The sequence below is a fragment of the Myotis lucifugus genome, unplaced genomic scaffold (assembly GCF_000147115.1).
Source record: "Myotis lucifugus unplaced genomic scaffold, Myoluc2.0 scaffold_27, whole genome shotgun sequence".
NCBI classification, from domain to species: Eukaryota; Metazoa; Chordata; class Mammalia; order Chiroptera; family Vespertilionidae; genus Myotis; species Myotis lucifugus.
The window spans coordinates 315,644-334,625 of NW_005871075.1; the positions used below are offsets into that span (position 1 = coordinate 315,644).

Below are 18,982 nucleotides of genomic sequence, written 5' to 3' on the forward strand. Positions count from 1 at the left end.
GATCATCTTCTATCTGACATCAGTGAGTACTGCGTACGACGTACTGCGACGATACTACGCTGACTAGTGTACGACTACGTACTAGATATGATTGGACCACTCATCTCACACGTATTTGGTCTTTGAGTGAGTTCTGTCTGATGGGGTCGGCTTCGTACATACTGTCCTGACTGGAAATCTCCGGGCCTCTCTCTACCTCGACTCTGTCGTCTCGCTCCACCCCCTGCCTACGGGAAAGAGGATCATTTAGTTTAACACTTAACTACCAGATCCTTCTCCCAGCATCACCAGAGGCCTTGGGTCCAGACATCAGAATTTTAAAAAGATTCCCATGTGATTCTAATTAATGTGCAGCCAAGGTTGAGAACCACTGCTCTATACCTAATAATGGGATTAGCAGCTGTACTTAATGTTCAGCCGAGGCTTGGCAATAAGAGCTAATCTATTCATCTCCGTACCCTTGTTATACTCTCGATGTCGGGGCAAATCTTTTTTTCTTTTAATTGGATATTTCTGCTCAGTGAGGCTAGAATAACGCTCTTGCTTCATCTTCTCTGAGTGCAGGACCCAAGCTTCTTAAACAGCTAGACATCTGGTCTTCTTAAAGGAAGAAGCGAGGTGGCTGGGTGTGGGAGCCCAGGGTGGGGAGGTGTTCAGGTTAAGAGCAGGGGTGCTTTTTCTCGGCCCCGCGGTTGCACACAGCGGCTTCCTTGTCTTTCCCCAGTCACTTCAGCGTGGGTTCCGCTCGTATCAGAGACAAGCGGGCTGTGATGACCTCGAAATATCCAGGACAAGAAAGCCTGACACTGGAGTAGTGATGTCCCCGCACCCAGCCCAAGAGTGTCCTTGTAGTCAGCCTTTTGTCTTCAGTGAAATTTGAAGAGTTCTTTTTATAAAGAGCGAAACTTCTACTTGATTGTTAATCAGAGTTGAGATAAGAATACCTAGGCCAGTGGTTCCCAACCTTTTCTTGGCCACGCCCCACCCAAGCATCTCTAAAATCCTGAGCCCCCCCCCCCCCCATAGAATTTCTATTATTCAAAAAGTGAACTCCTCTTCACGTGGAGGAAGCCTAAAAGGCCATTAACTTGGTCTAAACCAGCTTCCGAAGAACATGGCATCCATGAAAGAGAAAAATAAAAGAACGAAAGGACAGTGGAAGTACTGAGGAATACATCACTAAGAAATTGTTAAAAAAATAATATTAATATGAAGTGATATGAAGAAATAGCAAATAAAGTTTCAAAACATAATAGAGAACTGAAATGCATAAATATGTCAAAATATATATTCATATACTGTACCTGAGGCCCCTAGAACTATAAGAAATGCAAAAAGTTCACTGTTAAGAACTCATTCTTGAGTTGCCCTCCTTAAAAGTCACATTGCCCCCCGTGGGGCCTGTGCCCACGTTGGGAGCCACTGGTCTAACCTGGGGCTAAACGGGAGCTGCTAGGCATGTTGTAAAAGGTGCCTACGGGCCCCTCACAAGTTCCTCCTGACACGGGCCCTGGGCTGCTGGCCAGTGTCTTCACTCTTGTACCCGTCCTAACAGTGCTGCTTAGCTCTCTTCCCCTCTTGGACACTTGATTGATAAGAACGGCTCTCATTAGCAATGGAGGCTATGGGTCCAAAGTTCATTCTTTATGGGAAGTCATTATGAGAGTTCTCCAGTCTGGACATTGTTCCTCAAGTCAGACTCAATATTTATAACCAAAAGCAGCCTTCCCGTGCCCTCCGCCTCCTAAACCGTTATTCCTCTTTTTCCGTTCTGTCCCCGCAGTGATCAGGTTAGGTGAGTCCACAGGTCTTAGGTAGTCCCAGGTGACTTGTACGCACAAGTAAGTGCGTACCGACATCCTAGCACCACCATGCCTAGTATTTTGGATCTCACAGATTGGCAACATTAAAATTACGGAGTTGGCCCAGCCTGTGTGGCTCAGTGGTTGAGCATCGACCTACAAACCAGGAGGTCATGGTTCCATTCCTGGTCAGGGCACATATCCGGGCTCCCCATCCTTGGCTCCCACACCCAGCCAACTCAGTTCCAGGTTTCAGGCTTAATACCCAGTTGGGGGTGTGCAAGAGGCAGCCAGTCACTGATTCTCTCTCATCATTGATGTTTCTCTCTCCCTCTCTCTCTTCCCTTTCCTCTCTGAAATCAATAAGAATATATTTTAAAAAAATAAGATTACATGTTGTCACTTCCTTGTTTTCCTAAGTCATTAAAAACAAAAAGCCAACATTTAAAACATAAGTATGAGATTTTTAACACCTCTTTATCCCCCCTAGAGTCAGGAAGAATATTATCTCAGAATAATGGGCATTGTTTCTAAGTTCAGTTTTGGGGGAAAAATTATTTTTCTCCTTTTGCCTCAGACACTGATTTAGTCTGGAGTTGTCCTAGTCATTTCTTGAATAGAAACATTGATGTCTGGATTGGTCTTTCCTGGCTTGTCATACCCTTCGAGGTGCTCCTAAGAGTGACACGCTGGGGTGGGGGTGGGGCTCAACATGTTCCCCCTGAAGGAGGAGGAAGAATCTCAGGACCCCTCCAGCCACTCATTCCCCCCCTTTGAGCGTCTGCCACGTGCCAGGCCCTGAACCAGGTCCTGGGTGAGAACAGAAAGGGTCCTTGCAGCTCAGCTCTCCCTGATCGTCTGGAAACTGTCCAGACTTTGGTGTCACTGCTCAGAGATCACCTGCCTTCAAAGACCTTTACCTGTGGCCGTCACTCTGGCCACGAGCCCGGCTTAAACAAGGTCCCCGCTGTCCCTTTGAGCTTCTTGGGAGCACCTGCTTTTAGAGCAAAGATGCCCTTTCCATCGTCAGGAAACCTGAGTACAGTCTACTGTTACCTCCTTCTGCTTTGGGTTGTGAAAATGCCCCAATAAATGATAACGATTTGTGCTCATTTTAACAGCAGGGCTTCCCAGATTTAGAACGAGCCCCTCTAGGAATACTGCAGCCTGAGACAGTCATGCATTTTGAGCCCCATGTGGTGTGTGGAAACAAATTACAAAATAACCCACAGAGTAACTCATTACAATGTGAATTCTTTCCAAACGACCAAGGTTTAAGGGGCTTACTAGGTTTTAAAGAGATAAAGTGCTTTATTAGACGTTTGTTTTTTTTGTTACGATTGCTTGGATGTGGTGCTGAGGGGATTGGGATGACCTAAAAAATTGGAAGAGCCTGGGGTTTGGTTAAAATGGCCCCTGAATGGCATGTAAAGAAGCGGACAGGGAAGGCCTTGTGGAAGGGACAGTCACTTGCCAGCCCCAGGGGACCCCTCGTGGGCACTCTTTTCTGGGTTAATTCGGGAATCTGATTGAAAAGGGGCTTTTCAGGGAGAGCAGGGGCCTCTGCGTTGTGTGCGCTTCTAGTGAACTCCCCCGAAGGAGACTGTTCTAGACCTAAAATACTTAATGTTGGGGCGTAGCCGGTCCTCCCGGGCTGGAGGGCGTGCTGCGGTTGCTATGGAGAGGCGAGCCGGCCTCAGCTGTGTGAGGACGCCTGGGCCGCAGGAAGGGGAGAGGCCATTAGGCCTCAGCCAGCGTGCAGAGTCCCTGGCTGTGATGAGAACCGACCCTTTCCCATGGGCCACCATGAGGAGATATGCCCACTGCTCAGGGGGCAAACCCCAGGGGAACCTCAGTGTTTTTAAGTTCTGCATTAGTCAGAAGTGGCTTCCTATTGCAAAACCCTTGCCTTATATGTTGGGAAAATCAACATGTAGTTTATTTACTACGTGCTCATAATCTATAATAATAAAAGCATAATATGCTAATTAGACCGGATGTCCTTCCAGATGACCTTTCCTGACGAAGCTGCCACAGCGGGGGGCCGAGCCCCTTGCACGAATTTCATGCATCGGGCCTCTAGTATTATCATGAGATTCTTCATGGGAGATGAAAGAACAAAATATTGCAATACCTGTTTGCTGGACAAGGATTACTTTCATTTGAGAAGTATGAACACCCAGGTTGAGTTGGACTATATTTTGAACTTTAAAAAAAAGCTTATTACAGAATTTGTTACCTATTATTTAAGTTTTGGAATCTCTTACATGGATTTCATCATATAGGTTAACCCCAAAATGAACTAATGTGGTGTTTGTTATTGCTTAAAAATGTGATCTCTGTATTGCATGAATGTGAAGAGAGAGCATGAATAACATTCAAAAAAAGTGTTTTGCTGCTTTCTGTCTGCTTTGGTGCCTAAGAGAGGGGAATATATTAGAACCTTAACCACTTAGCACATGTGCTTCCTGTTGACATGGATCTGTTCAACCCCTAGTCGGTGTTTTAATGTTGGGTTACGGGATACCTATAAGTTCTAGAAATGGTCATTTCTAGTTAATTGATCAGTTGGTTGCTTTTAAAGTGGTGGACATTGTGCTAACACTGAAGCTTAAGCAAACAAAACAAGAAATGAGTGGGTGACTGACCCCCCAGGAAGGTGCAGCGGGATGTGGGGAGGGCATATGCGTTAGCCACTTAAGTTAGGTGGGGTGAGTGCTGTGGGTGGCCTCTTGCTGAGTTATAATGAGTTTTGGTCCGAGAGCAAATTATGTTCCAGAAGATCCAGACTCTTTCATTGAGGCTGGATGTAAGTGCAGAAGCGAATTGGAGGGCTTTCTTCCCAACCCCGGAGCCCCTTTTGGGATTTGTAGCAACAAAAAGAGATGCGCTAATGGAGTCCTCCTGTTAGGGCCCGCCATGCCGGCGGGGCAGGATCTGTCTCTGGAAGCGGCTGCGGGGCGGGGCAGGAGGGGGACCGATGAGGAGCACTGCTGGGTGTCTCAGAAGCCTGTGGTGGGGCTCATGAGCCTCTTCAGCAGCTGCCTAGAGAGCCGTAGGGTTCGCAGGTGGGAGATCTGAGTCCAGGGGGTGGGGCTTTCTTCCCGGTCCTGTGGTTCCTCTGAGTGGAGGCAGGGCGCACACCAGCCGGGCCTCACTCCCACGGTCACGCTCCGTGGCACCCCGCCCTCTCCTGGGTGTCACGGGGAGGTGGAGGGAGGGCAGGGTCAGTGCTGCCTGTGACCAATCTGATTGGGTCTCTGGCTGCCCCCATTTTCTGAAGGTGGAGCTAAATGCAAGTGGGCCTCTCTGCAGTTAACCCGTCTTTACTGCTGGGGACCAGCCCAAACCCTAAAGTCCGGTGGTTTCACTCCCTAGTTTTCTGTACACAGTGTGGTCCCTGAGCAGGCCAGGCCCGCTGCCCTCACGTGTGGGGTGAGCAGACCAGGCCCGCTGCCCTCAGGTGTGGGGGTGATCAGGCCAGGCCCACTGCCCTCAGGTGTGGGGTGAGCAGACCAGGCCCGCTGCCCTCAGGTGTGGTCCCTGAGCAGCCAGGCCCGCTGCCCTCAGGTGTGGGGTGAGCAGGCCAGGCCCGCTGCCCTCACGTGTGGGGTGAGCAGACCAGGCCCGCTGCCCTCAGGTGTGGTCCCTGAGCAGCCAGGCCCGCTGCCCTCAGGTGTTGGGGTGAGCAGACCAGGCCCGCTGCCCTCAGGTGTCGGGGTGAGCAGGCCAGGCCCGCTGCCCTCACGTGTGGGGTGAGCAGACCAGGCCCACTGCCCTCAGGTGTGGGGGTGAGCAGGCCAGGCCCGCTGCCCTCAGTGAGAAGCTGGAGAGCCGACCTGGCCAGTGTGGGATCAGGCCTCTGGGCATTCACAGCGCGGGATAAATGACCTCTGCTGATTAAAGAGTGATCCTCGAACTTGACTTCAGACGGAGGCAGTAATCCTGGTGATGGAGCGTCCAAAGCATTTTCATAAAAGAAAAGCCGTCTGTAACCAATTCATACGTAGAGTATGTGCTGGGGTGTGTGTGTGGTGTGGATTCAGGTGGGCATCACTGTGGGTGCTTTTTGCCACTGGGAAACCTTAGCCGTTGTTACTCATAATGCCTACTTTTCAGAAACTCGTTAATCTCTTTCAGGCAGTTAAAGGCTCAGAGCTAATGAGCGGGCCAGTCAGCACCCTGTGTCTGAGAGTCAGTGTTCCTGGGAAGCAGTGGTTTCCACCAGTTACAGGTGCCGGGTGTGTTCCCAGCGGGCCAGGCTCAGTTAAGCACTGATGAGTAAGAACTGATGTTATTCTGGAAGCAACTGTAAAATAATTAGAATTCGATCTCGTTTTAATTAAAGCCTCTCTCTCACCTGTCGTCCCAGCCATGTGGGCAAGGCACAGGCACGTCTGCTGGCCGGCCAGGTCCCTCTGCCCTTTCGGGGTGACCTCGGAAGAACCCAGTTCGGGCTCAATTCTCTCCCTGAGAGAGAGAAAGCATTGACGTCGGCCGTTGAGCCAGTGTGTGTGTCACAGCGGGACCAGGGCTGGGAAGTCTGCAGGGCCCTGGCTTACAACAAAGGCATGTTTTGTTGCGTTGAGAGCATAAATAGGCTTCTTTTCTCCTCTTGTTTCCAGTTCGATATGACGTTGGCATTGCTGATGGTAACATAGAACCTACTCTCGGAGCTGAGCTGGCAGAGAGTGTGGGTTCAGGAACAAGACCAGAGGCCGGCGGCCGAGCTGGGCTGGGGGCCGGCCTGGGGACTGTGGGGGATGCTTGGGAGGAGAGGAGAAAGCCATTCTGCTTTTTTAAAATTAAAAAATGTGTTTAATTGTTGACATTAGTACAGATGTCTCCTGTTCCCCCTCTTTACCTCCTCCACCCAGTGTCCGCTCTCCTCTCCCTCTGGCCTCACCACAGCGCTGTGTGTGTCCAAGGGCTATCATGCATGTCCTTCGGCTATTCTCTGCACCTTCTTTCATCCGTCCGCCCACCCACCTCCCCTCTGACGTCTGCCAGTCTTTGCCCTGTCTCCACGTCTCTGGTTCTGTTGTCAGTTTGTTTTGTTCTGTTTGAGCGCATTTTGTCGGCCCGAGGCGCTGTCCAGATCCACGCTCCTGCCTTGTTGTGTAACAGGGTATTGCTTTCCCTTAAGGGAGGGCTTCAGCTATGCCCTTCCAGTTCTAGATCATACTGTACATGTGTTTTATAATTTTAGATGTTCTAAAAGTTCACAAGACTGAAACTCTGAAAAATATATATATTTTTTTCATAAAAACACTATCCTAGATGCTGATGGGTATGGGGTTTCTTTTGGGGGTGATGAAATGTTCTAAAATTAGGTCTTGGGGATGGTTTCCCAACTCTGAGAATATACTAATAACTACTGAATTGTGCCCAGTATGTGAATGATGGCTCAGTGAAGCTGCTACTGTATTAAAAAACAAAACACTGTCCTTCCCTCCTCCCTGCCAGTCTCTTGGACATGGCAGTGTTCAGTACACACAGGCGACAGGACATTGAATAATGGAGTTGAAATGATCCAAGTAGTACAAGTAGGTGAGGGGGCGGCAAGGGTGCAGTGTGGTGAGTAAGCTCTAGGGGGCGGAGCAGCAGCAGGGTGGGCAGGCTGGGCCAGGAGGGGTCTTCTGGCAAGAGGGGACGGAGATGGTGGATGTTGTCAGGGTGCCACCGGCAGTGCAGACCTGTGTGGGAGGGGCTGGGAGCAGGTCAGACGTGAGTCTTGCGTTTGAAAGTTGGGAATGCTAGTGTTTTGGCCTTCTGGATCTGGAAGCCATGTGATGACAGAGTGGGCTGGAGGCCCGACAGTGGATGCTTTTGAGGGAATTCTGGGAGGGGGCGGAGCCACAAGATCTTCATTTGCGGAGTGTCCGTGTCCTTGAGTAGCCAGGCGAAGCGCCCGATCAGGTACCCAGACTGACGAAGGCCAAGAGGTGTGATGTGGCACGAAGGCAGAGCCCCGGCCAGATCCCAGCAGCTACCGAAGATCTGGTTACAAGCTCTGGGGTGGGGTGTTGAGTGACTTTTTGGGGTTCATTTTCAGTTTTTTCATTTGTGTATCCTTTTTGTATGTTTTTTCTCTTTTTCTTTTTCAATTACAGTGTATGTTCAGTGTTACTTTGAGTGGGTTCCGGGTGAACAGCATTGTGGTTAGATACTTCTTTTGTTTTTGGTCAGTGTCGATGTGGAGTATACTTTCATTTCCCGAGATGCACACCGTCCGTGTTGAATGTCGCCCCATACCTGCAGTCCAGAGCGTAGGCCACTCTGAGCTTGGTTCCTGCGCCAGCTGGAGCCGCACCTGCAGAAGCAGAAGTCTGAACCTTACGAAACCACGCTTTCCTCCCCAAGGGCGTGCAAGTTCTCTTCTGCAGGTTTTTATGCAATGAGGTTTCAGACTGAGGATTCTGTCACTGTTGGTATCTTGTTGCCAAAGACAGTCACCTTTTTAACATAGTCTTCTACCGAACGAGGCCTCCCCCACCCAAAGGACAACATTAACCCAAACTGGGAGGGGATTGCTGTTGAGGGCTCCTACCAACCGATGTTCGTACTTTTGAAAAATAATGCATGTCAAGGCAAAGGAGTTCAAGCAGCACAGAGGAGTGTACAGTTACAACCAAACGCTCACCCTCGACCCATTTCCCAGGCACAGCTGCCCTGATCAAGCCCTAGGTGTCCACTGGAATGGGTGGGGAACCTTTTTTTCTGCTAAGGGCCATTTGGATATTTATAACATCATTCTCGGGCCATACAAAATGATCAACTTAAAAATTAGCCTGCTGTATTTGATCAAACATTTAATTAACTCGCCCCTAATGCCTTGGCAGGGCCAGACCAAATGATTTCAAGGGCTTTAATGACCCGAGGGCTGGATGTTCCCCACCCCTATTCTAGAGACATCCATGCAGGCCATGTGTATAGCTATTTTAAAAATCCAGATGGGAACATATCATACACACTGTTCTGCACACTGATTGTTTGAGCTGACATGTACCTTCTTGGATGTTTTCCTTCTCTTACACGTGTGGATGGATCTTTTTAGAAAAACAGCTTTATTGAGATATAATTTGCAATCAATAATTACCATACACTTTACCTCAAAATTCACTAGTAAGTGTACTACTGAGTGGCTGTTAGTAAACCTGCAGAGCCCGGCCACCACCCCCAAGGCCCAGTTTTAGGCTGTTTCCATTAGCACTGTGTCTGTCTTCTGTCCTGCCACTTTCCCACCCTGGGCAGCCACTACTCTCCTTTCTGTCTCTGTGAATTGATTTTACTCTTTTTACTGCACCAGTGGCTCATTTTGTGGAAGTACAAAGATGTGTTTCCCTGGTCTCTATTCAAGCAAACTTAGTGTTTTGCTGATGTTTTACTTTGCTGTCTTTCTACTTCCTTTTTAAAAAATTGACAAGGTTGAAAATTTGCCTCTGAGCGAGAGTTGGTAAAAGTGATAAGGGAATTAGATACTGGCTGTGGGCTGTTGGTGGATGTTCCAGTCCCTAGCTGTAGGACTAGAAGAATTGTGGGGCCTGGGTAACTAATTACCTTCATTTGAATAGAAAGTGCCCAAGGTCCTCCGTGATGAGGTGGAAGCCCAGGCCTTGACGTGTTTCATGGATGTGCAGAGTGGAACTAAGTATTGACATGCTTGGCCGAGGGAGAGTCTGATGCCGGCTTTTCCTTTCTCACCTTGGTCTCTAAGGAGGAGGACTTCAGGATTGCTGTGTGTTCTGGAGTGTGTCTTGGGGTTTATTTTTCAAACTGCATGTTGGCTTGTGGATTCTGACCCGCTGTTTTTTTTTTTTAATGAGGTGGAACAGAAGAATAGTAAACGTCTTACCTGTTGTCATTAACCTAAAATTAAAAAGGCAAAAATGAGAGGCAATAAGCGTTTATTTGGGATCACAGAATTGCAATTTGGGGAGCACAGATTCAAGCAGAAACCCAAATACTGAGGACGGGGTTTTTACGAGAAAGGGTAAGGGACTATTACACAAGCAGAAGAAAGGGATTCCTGTTGGTGCTAACAAGCTGAGCCACCCCTTGCCAGGCCTGGCGGGTCACTCATGCTGTCCTCCGATGAAGCCATCAGCAGCAGTCCTTGAGGGCAGGAGGCGGTCCTGCCGCTCTACGAACAGCTGTTGGCAGGCCCTGTTGGCTTGGCCCAGTGCAAAGCTGCAAGGAGCGAGCGGGGAAGGCAGCTCCTTGGGGATGGCTCCACTGATGTCAGCTGTCACTGGATCGCTGAGCATCTAATGGGAGGGTGTGTGTGTGTGTGTGTGTGTGTGTGTGTGATGTAAGCATCTGCAGTGTTGAAAAGTGGGCGCCTTCGTGGTTAAAGTTTCTCAATTTCAGTCAAGGGAACAAATGTTACATTCAGGCTTCCTGTATCTGAGCTGTTTAGAACCCTCCCAAGCGAGAAGACAGGACGGGGCGTCCATTGGCTCGGAGATCAGCTGGGAAAGTGAGCCGACTTGTCTGGGAAAGTGGGCGCTGGAAAAGAAAACGCTCAGGCAAAACTCCTGTGTGAGCCCATTTCTCTATCAAAATGATGTTATTTCCAAAGTTCTAAAGAGGAACCTTTGTATGGATGTTAGTGTATCAACTATTCAATTCTGGATTTTTTTTTACTATAACAAGATATACATCTAGGCTAGGGAGGTCTTCAGAACATTTAATTTCATCATATCTTGTAGTTGGAAGTACCAGGAATGGCACTGTGACCTCCTGGCTCATAGGTTAATGCTCAACCACTGAGCAACATCAGCTGGGCTTGAATTCTTTTTTGAAGAGTTTTTGTTCTGAGACAAGCTGATGTGAGTCCTAGGAACAACCAAGAGCTTTTCATTGTTAATAAACCCATGGACATTTAATGTAAACGAGGAGATGATGAGAATGAGCTGGTATCTTGCCTATACATTTAAAATCTTGAAAATAAGTGAGGGGACATATCAACCCAAATTTACCTTCAAGTTACAAGACATTCAAGCCAACCTCATAGTTTAAAGTTTTAAATGATCCTATAATTTATATTTTTATGGTTGTTCTATGTGGGTACCCTGTCCAGAGTGCACCGATGTTCAAGGCCTGTCTGAGCAAGCACACAGCAGTTGTACTGTACGCACTGCGCAGGTGTACCTTCCTTTAACCCAAATATTGATGTCACTATTTGGCAAGAAGCCTCTTTGTCTAAGTTGGTATAAAGATGTGTTCCTGACCAGCTGGTGCACGGCTGTTTTACTAGCTCCTGTGTTTGCTGGACTGTTCTATGTGACGGCTTTGTTAGCAGCTGCCTTATGAGGCTACTGTGATGAACTGTTTTGTCTAATGGCTCCTTGTTAGCAATGGCTACTTGCCTCTCTTACATGCCGATGACTTCTCATGTCTTCTCTGTCCACCTCCCGGCGTCCACAGCCCCTGGCAGAGAAGGATCCCTGCTCCCACAGACTGTCACACTCCCCAGGATGCAGTCATTCTGGTATATTCCATCCTCCCTCACCCTCCAAAAAATCCAGATGGAAAATGATCTGGAGAAATTTGGAAAACATGAAAAAAGTGAAGAAGTGAATGTTTTAAAAATTATTGCAAATTTTGATGGAAATGGTAAAAATTTTCTTGATAAATTATTAATACTTCCTGTAAGATAGGTAGATGAAAGGATGTATACCTGAAATCCACAAAATTTTGCTTATTGAAAATAGAATACATAAGACATGATATGTCTTTTCCTTCTGTGCATAAAGGTAAGTATAAATTAGAATAAATGCTAAAGGTAAAAATTTTATAAATTCTTAATCTAATATGTACAAAATGGACAAATTCCAGGTGAAAGAATAAAGGCTGACACATTGTAGGACATTATAAATGAGATAGTTACTTCTTTTATTCAGTAAGGGGGTAAGATCATCTATAGTACAATGGACAGCGGGCAATTCGTGTAAGATAACCTTTGACATTTTTCAGCAGCTCTCTGATTTTTTATGAATTCCTTTTTAGTAAATATATTTTAAAAAATTAAACAGCACAGGGAAGTATTAATTGAAAAGCAAAAGCATCCTTATCTATTTCCCTGATCACCTACTCCCATTTCTGAGAGAGAACAGCTGTTAATGGCTTCATATTTACCTTCATATTGCTTTATGATATATCAACATATGTACATATGTGTGTGTGTGTGTGTGTGTGTGTGTGTGTAGAAATTACAAATGGGCCTGTATTTGTCAGGTTACAGGTCACAGGATAACTCCTGTAACAACCTCAGCATTTCAGTGGCTCCACATAATGAAAGTTTAGTTCGCACTCACACAGTTGACCAGTGTGTGGTGCTGTTCACGGTGTCGCTCCTGGGCAGCTTTGTATGAAAGAGAAACCCTGACGCAGGCTCCTGCTATCTGCTGGCTGTGTTCCCGCCTGTGGAGAGGTGAGAAAGAGAACATTAGAAGTCCCAAGGGAGGTTTCCATGGGCCGGGCTGAGAGTGACAGGCCCCATTTGCACCTGGCTTGCAATAAAGAAAGCTCTGGTCCCACTGCGAAGGCCCCCGCTAGTTCTCATGAGAGAACTGTCATGAGGTTTTAGCCACATTAAATAATTTGCTTGGGTTTCAGTTTTCTCAGCTGTAAAACGATAATGATAAAACCTCGTCTCCCTTCGTGATGTTTTTTCTGCAGGCCTAAATGCCATAGTATATTCAAAGCGCAGGGGAACATATAGGGTAGAAATAATAATGATAAACATAGTTCCTTTCATCTTAATTATATAATGACTGTGTCATATTACCCATAGCTCTAGGAGCTCAGCTGGAAATCAGTGGAAATATTCCAAATGAATAAAGAGAAGGATAAATAAATGCAGACTGGAGGCCTGTCTGTGGCCCAGGCTGCCTGCTTGAAAGGTGAATAAGGTGATCGACCTGTGCAGGTTCGGCGTCTTGCAGGCAACCCGGCTAGGTCTGGGCTTGGCGTGCTTTGGAACTAATTTCAGGTGTTTGTACTGAGAATATAATCCCAGTAGAAAGTCCCTGTACAGATGTGTGGGTTCAGGGGCAGATAGTGATAGTACGTGTTCCAGGTGGCCCCGAGGCCTTCTGAGGCTGAGTTTGGCTGGTCTGTTGGGGTGGTGTACTTTTTTGTTTTTTAATATATTCTTATTTTTTTCAGAGTGAAAGGGAGAGGGAGAGAGAGACAGAAGCATCAATGATGAGAGAGAACCCAGGCATGTGCCCTGACCAAGAATCTAACTGTGACCTCCTGGTTCATAAGTTGACGCTCAACCGCTGAGCAACACTGCAGGCTGGGGTGGTCTACTTTTGTACAGTGCTTTTGTTAGTTTTGTAACTTGGTGTCTTGAGGATTCATGAATGGCGGCATTGAGAAGGAACAAGGACTCAGAGCTCATTTGAAAAGCATTCAGTCAAAATGTGTGACCATTGTCTCTTAGTTGAATTGAATAAGGTGGCCTCTTACCTTGCACGGAGAGAAGGGTCCCATCACCTCGTCTGTGTTTGGGGTTCCTGTCACATCTTGCCTTTTCTGGGGCTGTGAAGGGTGGAGTTGTGCTGTGTTCACCTTAAATAACTCCTAGTTTTAATTTGATTATTTGTTCTTGGTGGGAAATGGTAGTTTGACTTTAGTCGTCATGGTAATGATCTTGTACCTAGGTGGATATATTCACAGATTTTGTGGGGGTAGAGGAAGAGAAACCCAACATAAATAAATTTGAATGTTTACTTTAGTGCAGACTTTTTGGCATTAAGTACCACACGGGTACTATTTCTAGAACATAAGACATATGGTCATTAAATAAACCCTGCTTACTGAGAAATATTTATCTTTGTTGTGTTTTTATTTGGCTGAAATAGTAAGAAATGCTGTTTTTTATTTTTTAAAATATTTTTATTGATTTCAGAGAGGAAGGGAGAGGGGGAGAGAGATAGAAACATCAATGATGAGAGAGAATCATTGATTGGCTACCTTCTGCACATCCCACACTGGGGGTTGAGTCCGCAACCCAGGCATGTGCCCTGACCAGAAATTGAACCAGTGATCTTGGTTCATGGGTCAACACTCAAGCACTGAGCCACTGTGGCCGTGCAACTTTTGGGTTTTGTATCTTAGAGCAGTCATCACTTAAATTATGAAAATAACCTCCTGTAGGTTTTCTGACATTTTTATTGGGTATATTTACTAATGTTTATCTATAGCTTTTTATTCCTTCCGGAATTTCTGTCCCGCGTTAAGGACGGGTTTATCTTTCCTCTGCTGATATTAACACTTGTCATATATAAATTTTTGTGTACAGGGATCTGTTTCTGGACTTCAGTAGGTTTTATTGATCTGTGTATCTTCTTTTTTTAAAACTTCTTTAAATCCTCACCGGAGGATATGTTTCAAAAAAATTTTTTTTATTGATTTCTAGAGAGAGGAACGGAGAGAGAGAGAGAAACATTGATCTGTTGCCTCCCATAGGCACCCCAACCAGGGATTGAACCCGCAACCTGGATATATGTCCTGACTAGGAATCGAGCCCACACCTGTGGCCTTTTAGTGCACAGGATGATGCTCCCACACACTGAGCCATGGCCAGATCTGTGTGTCTCTTCTTACGCCTGTACTGTGTGGTTTTAATTACCACACAGAGCTCTTACTCTTTTAATTTTTTTAAAAAAGTTTATTTTATTTTACATAGTGTAAAACAAATTTTAAGTGAACACCAGGGAATAAAATGAAAATTGAAATTCCTCTTTCTTTTTTAAAATATATTTTTATTGATTTCAGAGAGGGAGAGAGAGATAGAAATATCAATGATGAGAGAATCATTGATTGGCTGCCTCCTGCATGCCCCCCACCGGGGATCAAGCCCACAACCTTGGCATGTATCCTTGACCCGAATCAAACCTGGGACCCTTCAGTCTGCAGGCAGACACTCTATCCACTGAGCCAAACTGGCTAGGACTGAAATTCCTCTTTCTTTAATCCATTCTTCATAGTCTCTCCCTTCCCAGTTTTAGTTACTGTTAAATTTCTTGATTTTTTTCCCCAGAAAATTTTTATCTGTGTTCCCGGACACACACTTACCCATGGGCAAAAGTGTATTAAAATGGGACCATGATCTATATACTATATACAGCATTATTCTTTACCTTGCTTTAAAAATAGTTTTATTGAAGTAAAATTCTCATACCATTCAACTCACCCAACTACAATGAGATACCTCCTCACAACTGTTAGAGTGACTGTTATCAACAAGACAAGCAATGATAGGTGTTGAAGAAGTTGTGGGAAAAAGGGAACCCTCATCCACTGCTGGTGGGAATGTAGACTAGTACAACCACCATGGAAACGTCAAAATCATGTATTTGCAAAGATATATGCACCCACCCCTATGGTCATTGCAGCGTTACTCACAGTGACCAAGACATGGAAACAACCAAAGTGTCCCATGATAGAGGACTGGATAAAGAAGTTGTGGTACATACACACAATGGAACACTACTCAGCCATAAGAAAGGGTGAAATAGCACCATTTGCAACAACATGGATGGACCTTGAGAACATTGTGCTAAGTGAAATAAGTCAATCAGAAAAAGCTAAGAACCATATGATTTCACTCATATGTGGCATATGAAACTGAAACTCATGAACACAAACAGCAGTGTGGTGGTTGCCACAGGGAAGGGGGTCGGGGGGCGAGGGGGTCCTAATATATGGTGACAGGAGAAGATTTAACTTTGGGTGGTGGGTACACAGTGCAGCACACAGATCTTGTAACATAGAAACCCACACCTGAAACCTACATGTTCATGTTCACTAACATCACTCCGATAAAATAAAATAAAAACAAACAGAGCACACCAAACTATTGATTTTAAATGGAAGTGTTGAAGGCACCCACCATCTTCATGCTTCTCTTCCTCTGTTTAATCTTAATTTACAGAGCAAATGCTATAAGAGGGCAGTTTCTGTTTTTGTTTAAAAGTTAAAAGGGACCAGTTTAAAGCATTTGTCTTCCTATTCAGCTTGTCATGATCTCCGGGGTCTCTGGCACCTTCGGAGCTGGCGTCCCTGTCGTCCGCCCTCTACAGTTATTGTCCTCTGATTTTCACATCTCAAAATTTGGAGGTAGATTTGCCCAGGGGATTATCTTTCTAAATAAAGTCCTCTGGTGGAGATGGAATTTGGAGTTTCTCTCTGTTTGATCATCCTGCTGGTTAGACGTGGAGCAGGCTGCTGTATGGCGATGCTGGGGCCACCTTTCCCTTCTTAGAAATCCGTGGGCAGAACGAGGGCCGCTGTGGTGGTTGTATCAGACAGCGTTTGGTCTGCCGTCTTGCTTGGCTGTTTTCACTGTATTTGAAAAGACTTGAAGGATCAAGTGTAGGCCTTGAACATGGTGTCCTATTTCTGTATTGAATAGATGTCTGTTTCTGTTTAGTTTTAGATGTTAGACCCCTCGCCTGCGGGGGAACATTCTTTGAAGATGATAATACTTCTCCATAAATTTAATGATACTCTTCATTTAGCTGGGAAGCAGACATTCGATTGATTTTTTAAAAATATATTTTTATTGATTTCAGAGAGGAAGGAAGAGGGAAAGAGAGATAAAAATTTTTTTTTAGAGAGTGAAAGAGAGAGGGAAAGACAGAGAGAAACATTGATGTGAAGAAACACATTGATTGGTTGCCTCTTGCACGAGCCCAGACCAGGGCCTTGGCCGGGGGAGAACATGCAACCAAGGTACATGCCCTTGACCGGAATCAAACCCGGGACCCTTTGGTCCATAGGCCGATGCTCTATCCACTGAGCCAAACAGGCTAGGGCGGAAGCAGACATTCGAACCACTACACTATTTTTTAAAATGCACTGGAGGAATTTAACCAGATCTGCTTGGGTGGGTGTCTCCTTGGCATTAACAATGGAGTTTGATGATTTAGTCATCCTCTCTTTAACATGAGCTCAGACCTGCCCCGGAAGCTGCACATGACGATGCTCTCTGTGACCGCCCAGGTACTCATGGCGGGTAATAGCCCAGCAGGTGAGCCTCCGCGCCTGGAGATTTTCCCAGGTAGAGTCCGGACTGGGTGACATTTTTTTTTAAATTAATGTTTTAGAGCAGTTGTAGGTTTACAGAAATTGAATAGATAGTATTGAGAATTCCCATATCCACCCCTCTACCCAGTTTGCCCTATAAGTGTAGTACATATGTTATAATTGATTAACCAATATTGATACATTATTATTAACTAAGGTGCATAATTTACATAAAAATGTCTAACCACTATGCTGTACACCTAAAACTAATATAATATTAAATGTCAACTATAACTGGAAAAAATGTAGGAAGAGTATTAAATCAGTTTGGTGATTGGTTAGTATACTTAGCCATCTGATGTAAAATGATGAGCCTGTATCTCTAGTTCTTTCATCTTTCCTGGACGGTGTGACCGGAATTGTGTGATTTCGGGGTTCTGGGTACTTTCCAGGAATGCATTTCTCCACTCCCTGCCCCTCCCACGCTGTATCTTCTGTTATCCTGTCCTTCCCCGCGGAGGGAGCTTCCTGGGATAAATGTCATTATATGTTCTTTCGATAAATACCTGTTTGGCAGTGATGTTTGGTAAAACCGAGAAACGTCGGTACGGAACGCTCACAACCATAAATCCAGGTGTCATTAGTCAGATGTGTGGTGTCGGGTTCTCGGCCTCAGGCCAGGAGCCAGGCTGCCTGCAGCCTCCCAGCCATGGATTTGGTTTCAAGGCGACGTGTGGCATTGGCGCTTGACCTTTAAAAGGAAAGATGGGAGATTGTGTTAAAAAGGGGAAATATGGGAAATGTGTCATTGGAAATGTCATTTCTTAACCAAAGTCACAGGTTCAGATAGAAATGCTCTACATTTTATATGACACTATTTCTTAATAACATTTAGGATAAAATGGGCAATATTTGTGCTGTGTATTTGTTGAGTGGCTGCCGTGGGAGAGGCCTAATGAACTTATTAGGGTTTAGAGCAAGCCCAGCGCCTGCAGGTCTAACTTGCTGGTGGAGTGTTTGGAGTGTGTTTGTTATGCCTCAGCTTGCAGATGATGGAAGCTCATGGCCAGATGTGAACTTTAAATAAGAGCCTGCTGGTCGGAGCAGCTCCTGCACTCCCCCGAGCCTCTAGCTGCTGGGAGTAGCTGTGTGCGCGTGGGAGCTTTTCCAAATTAAAGTCTGCTCCCCAGTTCATTTATTCCCTTTAGGCTCTGCACTGGGTGTGTTTATGCCCCCCCTCCCCCTCCCGTATAGCCTGTCAGCAAAGTGGAAACAGTTGGCTTGGAAGAAACCCCTTGACCTTCCCATAAGCTCACCGCAGAGCCCCTGTGCTCTGTCTTAAATAGATTATCACTCGTAGACGGAGCAGCCTGCTCTCACCACTTACTCCTGGGCCATCTTCCAGACTGTGTGTATGGCTGTCCGTCCAGACCCTAAGTAATCCCTGCCGAAAAGGCCACGACAGTGACATAGCCTGTTCTGTCTCCTGGTCTAAACTTCCCCGCTTTGTGGCCCGTTAGGACGGCAGGAAAAAAGCAGCACACGCCCCAGATGCAAAAACTCTTTGGCCACAAAATCTGAGTCTTAGTTTTAAAGAGATACCTATTTAGGAAGTGCTAAGACCAGGTGGAGTGACAGGTCTGAGAGCTTGCTCAGGCTGTATCCTAAGGCAGACGCCGCGCTGCTGTCTAAAGCAGGCCTCAGCAGTCTTCCCTCCCCCCGCCGCCCCCCCCCCCCCCCCGTGCAGTGGGGAGGGACCCGTCCTTGAGCACGGTCCCCAGGTGGTCTGTGAACATGTGAAAGTGGGAGAACTTGGCTCTGAGCCCGTCGTCATGGAAACCACCAGGTGAAGAGGGACCCGAACACTGAAACAGCCCTGTTTAAAAATGAAAGATGTGGATGTTGCAGTTAGTGACCTGGTACTGACGGAAGAGCGGGCTATCTCGCTATGATTTCCTGTTGTGCTATCGAAACTCTCCAGTCAGAGCAGGAACGCCACCTGTGCAGGAGGGCGACCTTGTGGGATAGTGAGGCCTCTTTGTACTTTTGGGATCCAGCCTCCAACTCCCTCATGATGGAGAATTCGGGCATTTTTTGACATTTGTCAGCAGGTCCTGGTTTTCCCTGTTAGAGGCTCA

The 18,982-nt window shown here is 46.3% G+C and overlaps 1 protein-coding gene across 3 annotated transcripts in view; it reads left to right on the forward strand.

The window, feature by feature from the left end:
• TPD52 (tumor protein D52) overlaps positions 1-18,982 on the forward strand; it is a 69,731-nt gene that overhangs the window by 12,977 nt on the left and 37,772 nt on the right. The window contains exon 1 of one of the 3 annotated variants that reach the window (XM_023751916.1): positions 6,065-6,083. The exons of the other annotated variants lie outside the window; for them this stretch is intronic. Coding sequence (XP_023607684.1) covers positions 6,080-6,083 — 4 coding nt within the window. The 5' untranslated portion in view covers positions 6,065-6,079. Of the gene's footprint in view, positions 1-6,064; positions 6,084-18,982 lie in introns of those variants that run through there. 3 annotated transcript variants of the gene reach the window in all.